The sequence below is a fragment of the Vanessa tameamea genome, chromosome 15 (genome assembly GCF_037043105.1).
Source record: "Vanessa tameamea isolate UH-Manoa-2023 chromosome 15, ilVanTame1 primary haplotype, whole genome shotgun sequence".
Taxonomy (NCBI): domain Eukaryota; kingdom Metazoa; phylum Arthropoda; class Insecta; order Lepidoptera; family Nymphalidae; genus Vanessa; species Vanessa tameamea.
The window spans coordinates 9,690,888-9,710,328 of NC_087323.1; the positions used below are offsets into that span (position 1 = coordinate 9,690,888).

At 31.3% G+C, this 19,441-nt stretch overlaps 2 protein-coding genes across 2 annotated transcripts in view; both read left to right on the forward strand.

Moving 5' to 3' along the window:
• LOC113399673 (gastrula zinc finger protein XlCGF57.1-like) lies at positions 1-6,472 on the forward strand. Its single transcript, XM_026638856.2, has 5 exons — positions 1-425; positions 680-1,685; positions 2,192-2,345; positions 3,048-3,194; positions 5,992-6,472. The coding sequence occupies exons 1-5, from the start codon at positions 285-287 to the stop codon at positions 6,206-6,208; spliced, it is 1,665 nt and encodes a 554-aa protein (XP_026494641.2). The 5' UTR covers positions 1-284; the 3' UTR covers positions 6,209-6,472.
• A 9,244-nt stretch (positions 6,473-15,716) lies between these two features.
• The window catches only part of LOC113399626 (UDP-glucosyltransferase 2), a 61,536-nt gene continuing 57,811 nt past the window's right edge, over positions 15,717-19,441 (forward strand). The window contains exon 1 of the mRNA XM_026638803.2: positions 15,717-15,844. The gene's annotated coding sequence lies outside the window, so the exon portion shown is untranslated. The remainder of the gene's footprint in view (positions 15,845-19,441) is intronic.

Consider the following 19,441-nt stretch of genomic DNA (forward strand, 5'->3'; position numbering starts at 1 on the left):
ACTCCGTCGGCTGTCACCGTCAATTTGACTCACAAGTCTCATTCTCATTTCATATTTATTATATATAAAGCACAACACAAGTTAAATTTAAAACAGAATATATAGCTCCGAATCTTGTTTGCTTAATTTACGTTAAAGAATTCAGAGTTCGGAGTCGTTATATTGCCGCCAAAACATGATAATTGCTTATATTTATATAGACTTAATTCCCAGAATTTTATAACTATTTAATATTTTTTATTGATGTCAGAAAAATATATATTCTTAAACAAATTACTATCGCAATGGCAGCTGATAAAAGCTTAAAATCATATGAAAACTGTTGCCGTACTTGTTTGAACGAAGAAACAACGTTTGATATATTTATGGAAACTTTAAATTCTACCAACTTGGCGGATATTTTGATATCATGTACCAGGTTAAATGTAAGTAGCTCGCTTGATATAATATTTGCATAAATATCTAAATATATTATATTTAAAGGAAAACAATCCTTAATTTCTTGTTTGTTTGTTTGTTTGTTAATTTCGGGTTGGGCTTAGAATTCAGCCGCACGATTTTGGAGAAACAAAGTCTACATTCAAAAATCTAATAAAATGTACAAGTAACTATTAATATTATCCTTAAAAATAGTATGTCATTAGAGTTAAATATTTAAATTATACATATAAATTTTCAGATACAAAAAGAAGATTGTCTACCAAAAAAGATGTGTGGCTGTTGTTACAATTGCCTTATGAGTTTTTATCATTTTCGTGAAATTGCAGAGAAAGTAGATACAAAATTAAGAAAAAATATTCCAAGTAATAATAATATTAATTGCTATGATAATGTTGATGTGAATAAATGTAAAGCGTTTGAAATAAAAGGAGAACATGACTTGGATGTTGATTACTACATGTTCGAACCAAAGATTGAAATGAATAATGAAGATAACCAAATACTAGATGAAAATAAAAATTTAGATTTACACAAAGACACAAATGCAACACAGAATCTTACCAAATTTTACGAAAAGGTAAAAAAAGAGAAGTATAAATGTGCAAATTGTAATAAAACATTTAGAAAGTTATCTAGACTTCAACATCACGTCAAGAAACATACTGTACATGATAATTATGATTGTGATGGAGGCATTAACTCAAAAAGTCATGAGGACATAGAAACAGTTCGTCCATTGAATGATAATTCAATTGCAAACGACAATCCACATTCAGATAATGGTTTTCCATGCCGGATTTGCCCTTCAAAGTTTAAATCTACCAACTCCCTTTCAGCTCACATGAGAAAACATACAGAGAAAGGTAGAGTGATATCATGTACAGAGTGTGGCAAGATATTTAAAAAAATTAGTCATTTAAAACGTCATGAGGTTATGCACAGTAGAAGTAATTTTCACAAATGTTCTCTTTGTCCAAGATCCTTTCATAGTGAAGAAATTTTAAAGGGTCACATGAACAAGCACAATGGTATCAAGCCTCACACTTGTCCAATGTGTCCAAAGTCATTTGCCCATTTGTCAACATTGACATCTCATATTAAAGTTCATAAGAAAGATAAATTTCTGTGTCCTACTTGTGGCAAGGAGTTTGATTCCAGTGCAAATTTAGACCAGCATGTAAGGAGACACCTGGGATTAAAGCAGTTTGAATGCACATTATGTCCGAGGAAATTTGTAAGTAAAGGTTAGTGTAATTTAGGAAATTATTATTTAAATATCTAGTACTATCTATTGAGTGTCTATGTAAATGTCCTATATGCATTATTTAATCTATTGTTTCATAAAAATTAAAATTTGGTAATTTTTTTATTATATTTCACTATCTTAGTGACAAAATTCTGCATATTCATTAAATTTTTATTTTTTTGTCAACAATGAAATTAAATATAAATCTGTACATTCTGTACGGACACACAAAACTAACGGCACAATAAAATAATGTATTATAGGCCAGAAAAAGACATGTATGATTATAATAATGAAAAATTATAAAGTTTAAAAGTTACAAGCACAGAAACAGCATGTCACTGTATGTCAGATTTCAGACATACAGTCAGTTCTTTCAGAATAGCATTACAAATACATGTATGAAGTTGCTTTTGAAATTCAATGTTATATGAAATTTTGTTAAATTAATTTAGTTTAACAATTGAATACAACAGATTAAACACTATTTAATACTATTTTCAGGTGAGTTAAAGTCGCACTCCGTCACACACACAGGAGAAAGGTCTTATACTTGTGATCAGTGTGGTGCCACATTTACAAAGCGTAGCTCCCTTGGAAAACATAAGTTACGACACTTAGGAATCAAACCTCACCAGTGTGAAACATGTTCAATGAAGTAAGTAAAATATACTAATTTAATAATATATATAATATATTTATATTAATTGTGATTAATATTTATTTATATCATTACATAGTATAAAACAAAGTGGCTCACCATTGTAACTCTGTCCGTATATATGTATATGTTTTGATCTTTAAAATTACACAACGGATTTTGATGCAGTTTTTTTTTAATAGTTAGATTGATTCACAAAGAAGGTTTATATGTATATGTGTATACATGCACAATATAGTACAGAAACATTGACAATTTTAAAGGTTTAGATCTCTTAGGAAAAACCCACAATAACCATTTTTTACCCTATACTTTTTATGAGACATAATGGCATACTTTCGAAGCAATTTTAAGCAATACATCATTGATCCTTATCCAATTAGGTGCCTTAAATACATTGTGCATTTAATATAGATCAATATGCCCTTTTACAGTATGGTATTTAAATAAATATTTTCGAAGATTACAAATATAAAACGCAGGGACATTCCAGATTGTATTGTCTAATCACTGAAAAACTGTGTATGTTGTATATAAAGATATACTGTAGTACATTTAATATCAGCATTGCACACCCGTGCGAAGCCGGGGGGGGCTTGCTAGTTATTTAATAAAGTCTTGAATTACGATTTGAATTATATTTTCCTACTCAAACTAATTAAAAATTCATCAATTTAATAATATTTTTTTTATCTACAGATTTTCAAGTAAGGATCATTTAAAGAGACATAATCGTATCCATACCGGGGAAAAACCGTATAAATGCGATATGTGTGAAAGAGCCTTTACACAAAGCAACGATCTTGTGAAACATCGCCGAGCCCATTTAGGGGAGAAAATTTATAAGTAAGTTTATTAAATCACAATATAAGAGATGAGATGACCTGTTAAAATTTAAGTTACTTTCTTACTAAACTATACAAATATTACAAAGAGATAAAATTGATTGACTAATTATACAATTCTATCATGCATATTGAGCTATCAATTATTTTTTTCTAACAAGTAATCGTTCGCTATAATAAAATGGGCGGGCAGATAAATGACTGTAAGAATAAAATAAAACAATAAATATCTTTATTTATTGATATATTACTAAATTTATAAAAAATATATAATAATAATATATAAAAATTGCCCTTGCGAAGTCAGGGTGGGTCGCTAGTATTATTAATAAATTTCATTATCTGTTGTGAAGGAAAGTTTGTCAAATGATAGAATCTAATAAAATAATAATTACTGAAACTACTAAGTAGATAGTTAATTAGTTATTATATATGGTAATTATTACTCTGATAATTGTGACTGAGTGATAGAGGCAGTTTTATCATTACAATTTTTGTGAAACTGACGTCATAAAGTGAATGAAGTTCAATATACTCTGTGCCATGTACAGATACTTGTAGTCTCACAATGCATTTCCATCTGAATATGTAACATCCATTTCTCGTACAGAAAAATTTGTAATAAATGCTTCATCACGCGCTAGTGATAATTAAATATCAAGTACATCGTCCTAAATGATGCTTAACAATAAAAAAAGTATATTTATTGATTCGATATTTGTGGCGCAAGTTTAAGTAAAATTGTTGCAAAGTTACAGTTCGGTACTTTAGAACAAATGTCGGTAAACATCATATTTACGAACACGATCGACCGCATCGAGACAGTATGCAATATATAGTTGTTCTGATCAAATAGGCTATTTGACTGATTTTTAAAATCCATTTTATATTATTTAGTAGAGGTTAAGGAACCCAGTAAAAGTTGTTTTTTTGTAATTCTAGTACATATTTGCTAAAAAATATCAAATTAAAAATTCCATATTTAAATAGCGTGCGAAAACGCTACTTTGACAATATGGCGCTGCAATGGGGTCGGTGACGTCATTTGCCTGAATTGTAATCTGTGGCACATATAATCCACATACAGTAGACAAACGAGGTTAACAAGCAAGTGACGTCATCATAAGCCCGACCAATCAGGAGCGTTTTGTGTCATGTGACAAACATGTAAAAAAATATGCATTTTTATTTATGGATTTTTGAATGAATTAATTATTATTTTCAACATTTATTAATAAATAACCATTTTTAAACTCATAATATATTCTGATTACAATAATTGACACTTTATTTTTCGCATGGTCAAATAGCCAATTGTCATAACAATATTATTGAAATTCGATTTAAAAAAACTTAATTAAAAATCCTACTTTGAAAAATCAAGTTTGTATTAAAAGTTTGGATACTTGGTTAAAATGTTTATTTCAAAGGGGTCTTGAACATTGATGCAGTTTATGAGTCCGTCAGTAAATATTCCAACCATAAGAGGAAAAAATCTAAATAAACAAAATTTTACAGCAAACTGACGCGAGTCATTGGTCGAGAGCTTCATTAATCTATAATATGCACTATGGTTTTGTTAAAAAATGGCGTTTTGAACGTCGACGAAACTGTTATTGGAATTTAGGAAGTAAAATTAAAGTGGAAATAAGTAGTTAAGTGTAATAGTGTTGTATTATATAAATAAAGATATATTAATCATAAACTCTTAGTAGTGTACAATATAGTTGAGTTATTAGCAAATGGCATGAAATAAGTAATCCTAAGGTTTGTTTATCTTTTTTTCTACTTCCATTAGAATAGACTGTATAGTGTTTAGGTATTAGTGTTAAGGTAAAAATTCCATGTGTGTTTAAGACCAAATTACTTTTGCCGATATATTTTGTAATCTACAATACGATTGTTGCCGAAGATTGTTGTAGACGTACAATATTTATTCTGAACTACTGTACTTTTTAGAGGGTATTTACAGCTGGGCTCTTTTTTTAATTTGTCCCCCACATGAGACGGTTCTCATAACTTCTATCCTCTTTATGTACAGTGATCATTACGTTATGTCACGTTATTTCCTAGTCCCTTTTGAGTTAGACCGATGTTCGGTAACGATCTCACTGTTATGCCATAAAGTGATTTGGTGACATCACCGCTCACCTCACAGTTAAGGTCGTTACCACATGTCATTCTATCACTGTTGTGAATTGTCTGATTTCAAACGGCTTGAGATCGATTTGCTTGTTTACATAACTTCAGACGTATACGAAAAGGATTCCGTCGAAAGATTGACGTTGTTTGTTTAGTTGTTGTGTATGACGAATTAAAGAAAGTTGGTACTTAGTCATAATAGAAGGTAGGTACATAGTCATAGTTCTTTGACTATTTATTATTAAGTACTTTCTCCATTCAATTAATTTCGATTAGATTTTATCGGCAGCTGTTTTTTTTTTGTTTACTGAATGTATGTGTGTTTGTGTGTGGTTAAGTTATAATCAAGTTAATTTAATAATGATTTTTTGGTTATCTAACTGAAATATTGGGTTATATCTGGTTTAGTTAACTTGATTTATTTATTTATTGTTTATATATAAATTTTATGTAATTTCAAACTGTTCCGTACCTAACGCGTAACTATTATTGTTATATTGTATTACGGTAAACCCTTGATTTTAAGAGCATACAAAACTTGTGTAAAAATCGGCAAATGTAGCGAGTTCAAAATAATAAGTATTTTTGCCGAATATGAAAAACGTTTTTTTTTTTCACACACTTTCCTAAGATTGATGAACGTTATTTATTTGCAGATGTACAGAATGCAGTGAGAGCTTCAGACTCCATATTGAATTGCGACAACATTTATCAGAACATTATATTTCATCACAACTTCAGATTTCGAATAAACAAAATTTAGAAAAAGATGGTGCTGCAAAAGTCGTATCTAATCCTGTGACAAGTGACATAACAGATGTCATCAATGACACGAGTGCACAGATAAATAATTTGATTCAAATGAAAAAATGATTTTTAACCTAAACAAACTCAGAGCTCTTGGTGAATAACAAGTATGACGTCACTTGACCACATTTTACAACGAAAGAAAATACAAACATAATTTGTTTAAATAAATATATCTTTCCAATACTGATAAAATATTTACCAGGAAAGCGAATAAATGTAAAAAAAGTTAGATCGTTTTCTGTTTGCTTATATGAACGTACTGACCTCACCTTAACATAAACCAACAGAATCCAGGAGAGAAATTTATTGATTTAATGAATGTTTGTTAACAATTAGAGGGTAAACCCTCTAAAGTCTCAATCCACTTTGATACATTTTTTGGGCTTAAGATCATCTAGAGTTTTTATTCGTCCGAATTAGTTTATTTTTGTAAGAATAATGGACTTTAAAGTAATCAGTTACTTCTCTTTTTTAATGTTCTGTTACTGTATAGCTGGTCTAATACAGTTTATGACGTGGGCAATAATACATTTTCCAATTTACGTCTTTGAAGATTACAAGAAATTTAATTATATATACAAATACAAAATTAATAATATTTCATAAAAAAAATTATTTTAAAATGCTCTGAGAGTTGGAAGTGTGTTTAACCCTCTTAATGGATAGTAACGTTATAGTTGTTCCTAATTTATAATGGAATATTAAGAGTTAAGCTTATTTTTTTATTTTTTTTTGGCTCAACTATTAGCATATACATATTATACCAATTTTTAAGAGTTTAGTAGATCTTTAAAATGCGCAAAAATGGTAAATTTATCTTTTAAAGATAAAAGTGACTTATCTCATTGGACTTTATGTTCATTGAAATAATTATTAAAAAATATATATTAAATAAAAAAAAAAAAAAAATTATTTTATTTTGTCCTCTTTATAAGATTTATCGATATATATATTTTATATATATAGGATACAAAGATGAATCTTTGGTATGTATTGCATAGTTTTATCGTCAGAATTTAATTACATGAAAATAAAACAATTTTTCATATATTTACTACCAATCGAAGGATTCAGTTCATTTAACATGTTCCCACTAAATTAAATGACCATGGGTATATAAAATCTTAGTTTTATTTTATATTTATGATGGATAGTATGATATCCATTAATTTCCGCAAAAATAGTGCAAGTGTGTGTTTTATTTTATTTTGTCTTGCATCGAAAATTCGTTTTCCTGCCGAAATTAAATTTAAACCGAATGTAAAACGAATTTTGACCCACCCCTACCAATTAGCCATAAGTCTGCCCGTTGTACAATACAAATTTTTGTATATTATGCTTGCGGTGTACAATAAAGTATACTAGTGGGTCTCTCGCCAATTTTCGCTTTTATTCAAAATATTTTTTAGGAATTTCGAGACCTATGACAGGATTTGTTTTGATTTCATGTCATTGTAAACTGCAAGTCACTCATCTACATTAATTTGGCGCCAAAACGATGAAACCTCTTTTAAATGATTTTTTTTAATATCAATTATAAAAAAAAATTAATATCAAAGTATAAATATACTATATAAGTATTTATACTTTGTTAAGTTATAATTGGAATTTTGTTTCATTATTTTTCTTATACAGCCGTAGTACCTGCTCTAAAATTAATTCTTTGTTAAGTCGTAACAATTTAGTAAATGGAAATGAAGAATCCTCTTTAATATTCTGCACATATACAGCTGGAGCTCTTCAAAATGAGACTATAACCTTTTTCTTTATATGCAGCCATCGTCCTACAATCACTGGGACAAAAATCGGCTTTCGCTCTTAATATATAAGATTAAAATTAGACAAAAATCATGCGAGGATATAAGTCATGAGACTGGGATTCTTATATCTTACTTTAGAATGTTGAATTGTTACTCTGTTACAATTATTTTTATTGAAAACCTTCCTACCTAGACAGACAGGCAAATAGGCAATTGGTTGGTATCTGGTCATCGCCCCCATAGATATTGGCGCTCCATAATATTAAGCTTTACTTACATCGCGAATGCGGCACAAATCTTGGGAACTCAGATGTTATGACCCTTGTGCCTATAGTTACACCGACTCACTTACCCTTGTAACTAGAACACAACCATAAAATTTGCTGTTTGGTGGTAGAATATGTGATGAGTAGGTGGTACCTATTCAAATGGGCTTGCACAAAGCCCTTCCATCAAGAAATTGTTAGCGACACAAAGATATAATTTGGAATGAGACAGAAAAGTGTACGGTATTGTAAATAGCAAAGCATTTCAAGCGCCTGCGACGCTAATGGTTTTATTTTTACGTGTTGTGCATATTTGTATTGAGGTGAGTGATCGACAAAATTTTATCTGACATCGAATAAAAGTGATTCGAGCAAGTGAAATTATTGCTTGAAATATTAAAAAAAAATAGGACTCATTAGTCCTCGTACATCAATTATCAATCAACATTCACCCTTACTTTTCCTTTACTTCGTTTTAAGGAAAATTGAGTAGGAGCTTTTAATTAACTTAAATATGGACCCGTATGCTTACCGTTTTAGTATTGAGTACTTTTTTTTTATGTTATAGGGGGCAAACGAGCAGGAGGCTCACCTGATGGAAAGTGATTACCACCGCCCATGGACATCTGCAACACCAGGAGGGTTGCAGGTGCGTTGCCGGCCTTTTAGGAAGGAGTACGCTCTTTTTTTAAAGTTCCCAGTTCGTATCGGTTCGGAAAAACCGCCGGCGAAAGCTGGTTCCACAGAGTGGTTGTGCGAGGCAGAAAATGTCTTAAAAATCGCGCTGTTGTGGATTTTCGGACATCTAGGTGATACGGGTGAAATTTAGAATTTTGACAAGATGTCCGAAGGTGAAATTCAGCAGCCGGGATTAATCCGAACAATTCCTCGGAACATTCCCCGTGATAAATTCTGTAGAAGATGCAGAGCGATCCAACATCTCTACGCAAAGCCAAAGGATCAAGCAGATCGGAAAGGGCTTGATGGTCGATAATTCGAGCCGCTCTACGTTGGATATGATGGGCCGACGTGAAATACTGTCTTGCCTTGCTGAGCACACCGAGCTTTTTTGATGCCAATTTGGCTTTGCCTTCCAAATGACCACGGAACTGAACGAGGCGCGAAATATCGACGCCAAGTATTCCGATACTAGCTGTGGCGGCTAATGGAATGTTCTTAAATCGTAGAGATACGACAAATGGTGTTTTTTTAGCAGTTAACGCGCAAACTTGCGTCTTTTTGGGGTTGAAATGGACTAGGTTTAGCCGGCCCCAGTTCGAGACTTTGTTTAAGGAAGACTCGATTTCAGACACAAGTTTGTTCCGGTTTTCTTCGACGTTTTCCCGAGAAATATTAGCACGGCCGGTGTATGAGGTGTCTACGGTGCTAACGCCTGCATAGCAGTGAATGTTACTGATTTGCAACAAGTCATTGATATGCAGAAGAAACAGAGTGGGTGATAGAACGCAGCCTTGTGGAATACCAGCAATGACGGATTTTAAGTCGGAGCATGCACCGTCGACAACGACTTTGATGCTCCGATCTGCCAAAAAACTGGTAATCCAATTGCATAATTTTCCGGGAAGCCCATAGGAAGGAAGGACCAAGGAGGTGACGGCTATAGGCCTATAATTGGACGGGTCTGAGCGGTTGCCCTTTTTAGGGATCGGATGCACCAAAGCAGTCTTCCAGGAGTTCGGGACGACGCCGAATGCATAGGATTGCCGGAAAAGACGCGTTAAGACCAGCGCCAACTCGAGAGCACAAGTCCGTAGCACGATTGGAGGGATGCCATCGGGTCCACTCGACTTATGAATATCCAAGGAAAGAAGTGCTTTACAAACTGCACTTTCCCGGAATTTAACCTCCGGCATCGTGGTATCACACCGCGGGATTGTTGGTGGTGACTTTCCTCGGTCATCCAGAGTCGAGTTCGCCGCGAAGAGAGAGCCTAAAAGATCAGCTTTCTCCTTCGCGGTATGGGCCAATGACTCACCGTCTTTGTGCAGCGATGGAAAGGAAGGCTGACAGAAATTCCCTAAGACAGCTTTAGCGAGAGACCAGAACGCACGTGTTCCTGAAGATAAGCATGTACTTTGCGTTCGAAACTTATTATCTATATGACAATAAAAAGGAATTTTCAATAAATGGCAACGCAACTCAAAAAGTTTTTATAATGTTGACGTAATGATTGTATTGAACTGAAATTCATCCACTCGTGTAACCCTTAACCTGCCGTAGAGCAGAAAAAGCAACAAACCTTCTACAGAAGAAATCATTTATTATTCATTTCTCATAATTATAAAAACAATTAAGGAAATCCTTACAATCCGAAACGATAATAAATCATATAAATCGTGTATACAAGTTATTTTTTTTTACAATATTAAAAAAAAATGGTATACTTAATTGGCCAACGAGTAGGAGGCTTACCTGATGGAAAACGTCTACCACCGGACATCTGCAACAGCCGGGGACTTGCAGGTGCGTTGCAGGCAAAAGGTTTCTTTTCAGAGGAAGATTTCGAGTTTTTTCAGTAGGGTATGCTCTATGTCAATAATACAAAAAAAAAAAATACAAAGAAATATACGTTGTCGGTTTAAGTTGTATTAACTTGTAACTCGATGGTTGAAACTTTATTTTTATTCTTTACGGTCACGATTTCTCAAATAAAAAAAAAGGTTTCAAATACCACAGCATGACGAATGTCATTGTAACTTGGTAAATCTAGATAGAAAATTGTTATTAGAAATCGCGTTTAGATAAATACTGAGACAAGTTGAATGAACTTTTGATTATGTCGTAAATATTCGCAAAGTGAAAAAGTAAAGTAACAATTTGTAAACGTCCCTCTGACGGGTAAAGGCCTCCTCTCCCCATAAGAATGTTTTGGAGCTTATTCCATTATGTTGCTTCAATGTGGGTTGATGGTCACACATGTGGCCGAATTTCAGTGGAATTTGACACGTGTAGGTTTCCTCATTATGTTTTCTTAACCGTCGAGCGCGAGATCGATTATAAACACAAACTGAGCAGATGAAGACTCGGTGGTGCATGTCCAGATTTGAACGGACAATCTTCCGTTCAGATTCATTTGATTTAGCTACTGTGTATTCAATAACATTATAAAAAACGCAGGAACATATGCATTTATTTTTTCATTGGATTTCATCAAACTACTTTCATCAAACCTACCTAACCAATACCTACCCAAAATATTTCCTCGCGTATTTTAATGTAAATATTAAAGTGTTCATTTTCCTTATAGAAAATCACTGACATTATAAAAGTAACTAAACATATATCAACTATTAAATTACTATAAAATGTTGACTTTAGAGACCCATTCGGAACGACCGAAAGGAAACTGTTCAACACAACACATACAATTAAAAATAAAAGTGAACTCATATTTGATACTGAAATCAACTCAAGAGGGAAATTATCATCAAGGTTAAAATGAATGTCAGGAATTTCAAAGTACAACCAAAAATAGACATCATTTTCAAAACGTATATCTTAAATTGATAAAAAAAATTAACTTGTACGTGTAGACACTGCATAAACTCGTTTCGGAGTGCGAGAATAGCCTTGATTGTTTATATAAAGATAAAGATCTTAAACATTTAAATAAAATACGTAAAATAATTGAATCTAACAAATAATAATATTATATAATTTTACGTGTCTTAAAAGTTTCCTTATTATCGAGTACGACGTATTTACATATATTTAATGCGACCTTCGATAACTATCATTATGCAGGGAAAGTTATGTATAATAATAGTATAATAAATAATACGGTGGCTGCATGTACGAGTTTTTGCTATCTCCACAATCAAACACGGAATGCACCTTTCTAACGGATGATGTAATTGGATCCGTAAGACCGTCCGGACTAGTCGTGGATGTACCTCCTGCATCAGATTCCCTTATTAGATTCCCGCTAACGTTAAACAATTTAAAATTTACTTCTTCTGGTCAGATTTTATAAAAATAAATAGATTCATAATGATAATAATAAATGATGATAATACATTTGAAGATATTGAAATTTTAGCTATCGTGTATTTTTTTAAACTTATTTCTCAAAGTCTATTGCCGGCTGGTGAATCTACATATGTCAGTACTGGGATTCTATAAGATTTCACTTCATAGGTCACTCGTGAAATCTTGACAACCGACTTACGTGTAACATAAAATTTTATAATTATTATAGTCTCTGTCGTAAATAATAACAAAAAAAAACGTGCGTACGTATGTCCTTATTATAGATAAAAAACATTATTTTTCGTTCCAATAGCAGGAGAAGTTACTTACCATGAGAAGTTTCTAAACGTTTTCTTACGCTGAAAATATTATATTACAGTTATCGCTTCTTATAAAGTCGTTAGCCTATTCCGACCACAGGCGGAGCAAAGACAAATAAACAGCTTGGGAATTGTATTGGCTGATTATTGGTATATTACCAAGTATCCATTCGGATTCGTCTAAAATACTCCTTTTAAATACCGACGAAGTTGTTATCGGAACTTTGGAAGTAAAATTATAATAAGTAATAACTAATAAATTACGTGGAATAGTGTTGTATTATAAAAAAAGATTAATCAAGAATTATTTGTAGTGCGTAATAGTAAAATAATATGTTCATTTAAGGTGTTTGTTTTTTACTCTTTTCTCGATTGGAATAGGATTATAGTAAGGTTCGATGCTCGAAGGTGATGCTGGATTTCGGTAGCTAGTCATGCACTCAGCAATATTGTTACTAACGGATACATTCATTAGTAGCATAAATATTTCTTGTATATTTTGCGAATGTAATTTAAAAAATTATCATTGCTATATTTTCATCTAAAACGAGATAAATTAATTTAAATTTAGAAATGACCTTTCATTTTTTTAACTGTGGCAACTTTGCATTTACAGTGGTAAAAAGAATCAACACTAATTACATTTTCATTTTTCGTTTATTATTTTCATTTTTTGTGTTGAGAATGTAAATTATAATTTATAATTCTATTAATTAAATGGAGAAAACCTTAAAATTTTAGTTTGTTCTATTTATTGCAGAATTTTAAGACATGTTATAGTTTTAAAAGTAATTGAATTATTATAATCATTTCATGCTGCATGTGTTAATTAGCTGTTCATCAGGCTTTAAGTAGTTTTGCTGAGTAGTTCGAGGAAATATGAAATATAGATATAATTATTCTCAAGTAGCTAGAGCTAGGAGTACTAGTCTGTAAGAAATAAAATTGCATCGCTCTCATAGTGTTGAAAATCGAATTAATTTGATAAGTGACTTTTTGTGTATGTTATAATGATAGTCAATGTCGCATTTTTTCCGAGATTTCGTTTTCTTGTTTTGCAGTGAGTTACGAATTTGTTCTTATAGAATAGTTCTATGTAGATCTTTTTCGAATTGCTTATACTGTTTTTGTTTTTTTTTTGTGTGATGTTCTAAGCCATGTAGTTTCGGCTAAGTAGAAAAGAGCCATAATTTCTCGATCTTTGACTAAAACTAACAATTTGACTGGCTAAAATACTTTTTGTTATGTGCAACTATCAATGAAGTCTGAAAGTACTTCAACCACCAGTATAGTGGCCTGTAATCCACTACGAAAGGCATTTTAAACGACGGGTTGTCGTCAGGTGTCAGCGCTGTCTCGGATTAAGTGGAATGAGCTTGTGAATTTTAATTATGACGAAATAGTTGTCCTTGTTGCGCTTTATATAAAAAAATACTAATGATCAACTATAAATAACTCTCAATAAAAGCTAGTGTATCTAGGTCAGTGTAATATATATGCAGATAGTTGCAAAAAACATTTTGTACCGTAGAGATATTCTGTAAGAACAAATTCGAAACTCTACGTGGAACACGAACGTGAAATGTCAGAAGGTAATATTATGCGACATTGGCCGTAATTATTATAACGCCTAAAGGATACATGCATCAAAATAGTCACACCGTAAGTCGGTTTTTAATATTTGAGGACATTACTATTCCTAATGCTGAATGATTTAAAAAAACAGTCGCTAAAGAAAAACATGATCTTAATATCTTATCGAGATATTTTTTTTTCGCTATGGTGAGTATACGCTTTAGTTAAGCGCAAAATATTATTCCAATGTCAATTCAAATTCAATACTCCATTGTTATTATTTAAATCCTGTAATAAGACAGATATTATATATATAATTTAATACTATCGTATCCAAAACATATGTTTTTATTTAATGTTTTTGTTGACATTTGTTAGTTGCCAGATTACATAATCTTTTATTAGTAACTTTAGATTCTACAAATATTTAAATTTAAAATACTCATAGTATTACTATTTAAAGTAATTAATTAATTAGAATATGTAATTAATATTAGTCGAGTTTGTTTTGTAAGAAAAACGGATGTTTATCCGGATGTTCTTCCGCTTCTTTTCAGACGTGTCTGCGTTTCGAACCGAAAATTAAAATATTGTTCAATTCAAAAGTGCATAGATCTATTAGCCTTAGATTTATTTTAATTTTTAATTCGTTATGACCTATTATTGTTGAAAATACTTTTTAAATACCGAATTTTATTTTATTCCATATTTCCGGTTATTTTAAGTCTCTATTATAGAAGAAATTGGGGAAAAAAATGTGTTACGATTATATAAAATGATATATTAGCATTTTATAAGCATTAATGACTTAAATTTAGTTTGGTATGTGCTCATTTTATTTGAAATAAGGTCCGTATGTGTAATTTATTTAGTATATAAAAATTATCATTAAAATTTTCCTTCTCTAACATATGAATTTTGCAAGATTCATGACGCGCAGTATCAAAGAGTGCATTACTTTCGAAAAAATTTTTTCGTCTCATTTTGGAAAGTGTTTTTATTACTATTACACTCTCTTTAGGTCACAGAATTAAAATAATTTATTATTTAGTAAAAATACATTAAAATAGTTCAAATAGTTTTCCTGTCAATCAAGTGTGAAGCCTAAAAACACTGTAACTCGCTAAAGTAAGCTATAATTAAGATAAAACCAGACGACTTGAATTTTTTTTTTTAAATTTTACTTTGACGTGGGGGCATTAGTAGATTTATTGTATTTTTTTTTCTATTCAATCTGTGCACTTTTGGGTTTTACTTTTTGTCATATTATAATTTTCTAAGTAAGGATAAATTATGTGACAAAATAGAAAAAGACGAAGTGATTATAATAATTGATGGTTTTGCTATCACAGATAAACTCAAGTGAACACGAATATACGAACTTGTCCATATAATTTGCCTTGTTCTGTCTTATAACTATTTCTATAATGAACAATTAATTGTCACAAATATTAATTAATAAATATTAAGACATATTTTTCGATTCATATATTCATTGAAAAAATTATTTGTTATTAAAAAAAAAAGTATAATTAAAATTTATGTTGTATATTTGGTGCTGTTATAGCTTATAAAAGTGCCTTAATTATATAATACTTGCCAATTAACATGAGATCTGAAATTGTCAACATTTCAACAATACCACATGTGTCGGTCACCACGTTGGTGAGAGAAGGAAGCGTGGTAGGGCTGTTTGTGTCGGAACCGCGCGGTAATCGCACGCGCAATCGATTTGAAATTCGAACGGTTGTTTTTTTTTTATTATTTATGAAAGCACTTTGGATACATGTAAGTTTATACCTGTTTATCGTTTTTTTAAATAAAATAAGTCGTTTATAAATATTTTATTCTTAAATTCAAAAATAATTAAAAAATATTGTAATAAAAACTGTTTCTTAATTTAGTAATCAGATACAGTTTTTAAATGCAGTTTTAGCAATGAGCGGAACTAATAAGATAAAACATTTAAATAAAAGTAATTAGTTAGATACGAACAGTTAATTTAAAACAGAGATTGCTTCATATTACTCGAACAATATTTTTATTTTGACAACGGCATCTCGAAAACTGTAGTTACTAAACAAAATTAAAAAAAAAAACGACGAAGTGTGACGAAGTGTTTCTAATTTATTGTATCATTTAATTTTATTATAAATAAAATCGCTATTTATACTTTTTTTTAAGCACTTAAATATCATGTATTATACTTGATATTCTAATTATATACATAAATACTAGCAATTAATTTTTTGGTATAATAATTGAATATTTTAAAGCCAGAAGACTATAAGACATTTATACATAGATATAAGTATATAAAATATGTATTATAAAGAGTAGAAAAAATAAAATTAAAACATTCTAAGGTTATTTTTGCGGTTGGACTGGCTAATTGTATTGTGTCTTCATCATAACATTGACCATAAAATCATTTGAAAAGTTTTGTAATTCGTTTTTCCTGCTGTAAAACTGCATTTCTCCTGCATTTAATATAATATAAGATCTATAATAAATCGGCTAATGTAACATAAACATTTTATCCTCCATATTAAATATGCTTTTTTAAAGATTAACTTAGACTGCAAAGTATTGAATAATTTATAACTTGAATACCTTCTATAAGTATGTTCTCAGTGGGTCCAAAATAGGTGAACTAAGGGGTTTGGTCTATTGGCTTTTCGATAAGTTCGATAACTTAACTTGTTGATTCTAAAGTACAACATTCTAAAGCAACAAGTTTTAAATAAAAATATTTTGATTCGATATATTTTTCTATGATTTTCCTGAAGATATCTCGTCTCTTGACCCACTGAACTAGTTCAGTAATCTAGAAACTAGATAGACTTGCAACTATTAGTGCAGCCTGCAAGGCTAATTCAAGTAAACAGCCAAGACGAATCATATTTATGACATTTCAACAATTAGTATTAATTATAATGAGCGAAAAAAATTCGACCGATAAAATACACACTTGTAATTATATATAAATATATATTTTTTTTTATTCAACTCCCAACAAGTCCTTAATAGTGAATAGGCACGGAACTGACTGCAAGAATAGCTGGTACGATATATATTTTAATTACAATATTAATGTATTGTGCTTATAAAATTTTATTTAGGTTTTTTAGACGTAATAAAAAAATATGTTTATTTTAATTTTAAGTGTAGGTGTAGACAAAAATGGCTGAGAACCTTAATTTGTTTAATTTTTATTTTTGTGGATATTTGATACTTTATACATTGAAAATAAATATTTGGTAATTTTTAATAAATATTTAATGGTAGGTATCTAATTATTTTTTAAATATGTCTGTTTAACTATAGTTTCTATTAAACTTAAAAATATCTCAGTGTCAATGTCAGCGTTTTAAAAAAAATCTAAATTGTTAAAAAATGAGGAATGTGTCGTATGTTTGATCGTTTCCGACGTTAAATTTAAAGTAATAGAATTAGAATAGAATAAATATTATTCTTCAAGTTGTAAAAGATAAACTAGGGTATTTTCGTTTGTTCATAAACGTTCAAAAGATTATATTTTCGATTGACACATTCATAATAATATTTATAATATAAATGCTGTAAAAATATAATTATTATTATCTTTGTGTATGGTAAAATATAATGAAATAAAAAAAATATATACATATGGACTCTAAGTTTATCGTATATTTAAGATTTTTTAAAATCATTTATTTGTTTCATTTTACTTAGGCTTAAACGGATATGTGAAAACTAAGAACGCTTCGAAAAAAATAGTCGCTAATAGTTCTCTATATCTTACATCGAATTTAAAACCTGAGTGTGAAGAAGTCTTTTGTTGGTCTTTTTACTTAAAATATAATTAAAGTACGTGGTAAAACACAAGTTAATTATTAAAATAAATAATGTTTGTATCAGTGAAGTGTAACACTTATTTAGCGTCAGTGCTTCGCCGCTATGACCTAGCGAGATGTTACAATATATATAAATCTTCTTAATAAACGTGCTATCTGACGCAATTAGGACTGGTGGATCCTGGTATTAGCATTTTTTAACACAGAAATAAAACTCCCATTTTAATAATACTAGTATATATATAGGATAAAAAGTTTTCATATAATCAATACAAGATTTATTTTGACTCGTCAAACGATTAATCTGGCGGGTTACTTGTGTGCTTACGTAGGCTTGAGGCGCGAAAACACGTTAAACGTGGTGACAACATTTAAAATTTTATCAAGTATCACTTAAATTAGCGAAATAATTTTCATGCTTTTAACACATCTTATACTTAACTTATATCCTGTTAACGGATAGATATTTTGTTTATGTATTCTTTGAGAGCCTGGAAATGATTATTATTACAAACTAGTATCTGTCCGTGTGTGAGAGAGAAGGTGTGTGTCAGGTAGTCTTTGGTCTTTTCTATACTCCTGTATAAGATAACGTGTGAGTCAAATCTCATGATGATTGACTCATTAGTTCAAACGTAAAAGCGTAACAAACAAATTAAAAAAGTCAAGTCAAAGCCAAAAATCTTTATTCACTATAAAGATATATATACATAGGTGAGCCGGCAGTATTGTTTGGTTCGGGGTCACCATCTTCGTCATACATATTCACAAATAATACAACAAATCGACAGCTGGAAGGTGACTACCACCGCCCATGGACATCTGCAACACCGGAGGGCTTGCAGGTGCGTTGCCGGCCTTTCAGGAAGGAGTACGCTCTTTTCTTGAAGGTTCCCAAGTCGTATCGGTTCGGAAAAACCGCCGGCGAAAGCTGGTTCCACTGAGTGGTTGTGCGAGGCAGAAAATGACAAAAAATCGCGCTGTTGTGGATTTTCGGAGATCTAGGTGATGCGGGTGATATTTGGAATTTTGACGAGATGTCCGAAGGTGAAATTCAGCTGCCGGGATTAATCCGAACAAATCCTCGGAACATTCCCCGTGATAAATTCTGTAGAAGATGCAGAGCGATCCAACATCTCTACGCAAAGCCAAAGGATCAAGCAGATCGGAAAGGGCTTGATCATCGATAATTCGAGCCGCTCTACGTTGGATACGGTCGAATGGAAGGAGCTGGTACTGGGGAGCACCCGCCCAGAGGTGAGAGCAGTACTCCATGTGAGGCCGAATGTTCGCCTTGTATAGTCTTAGGCGATGAGCCGACATGAAATATTGTCTTGCCTTGCTGAGCACACCGAGCTTTTTTGATGCCAATTTGGCTTTGTCTTCCAAATGACCACGGAACTGAACGAGGCGCGAAATATCGACGCCAAGTATTCCGATACTAGCTGTGGCGGCTAATGGAATGTTCTTAAATCGTAGAGATACGCCAAAGGGTTTTTTTTAGCAGTTAACGCGCAAACTTGCGTCTTTTTGGGGTTGAAATGGACTA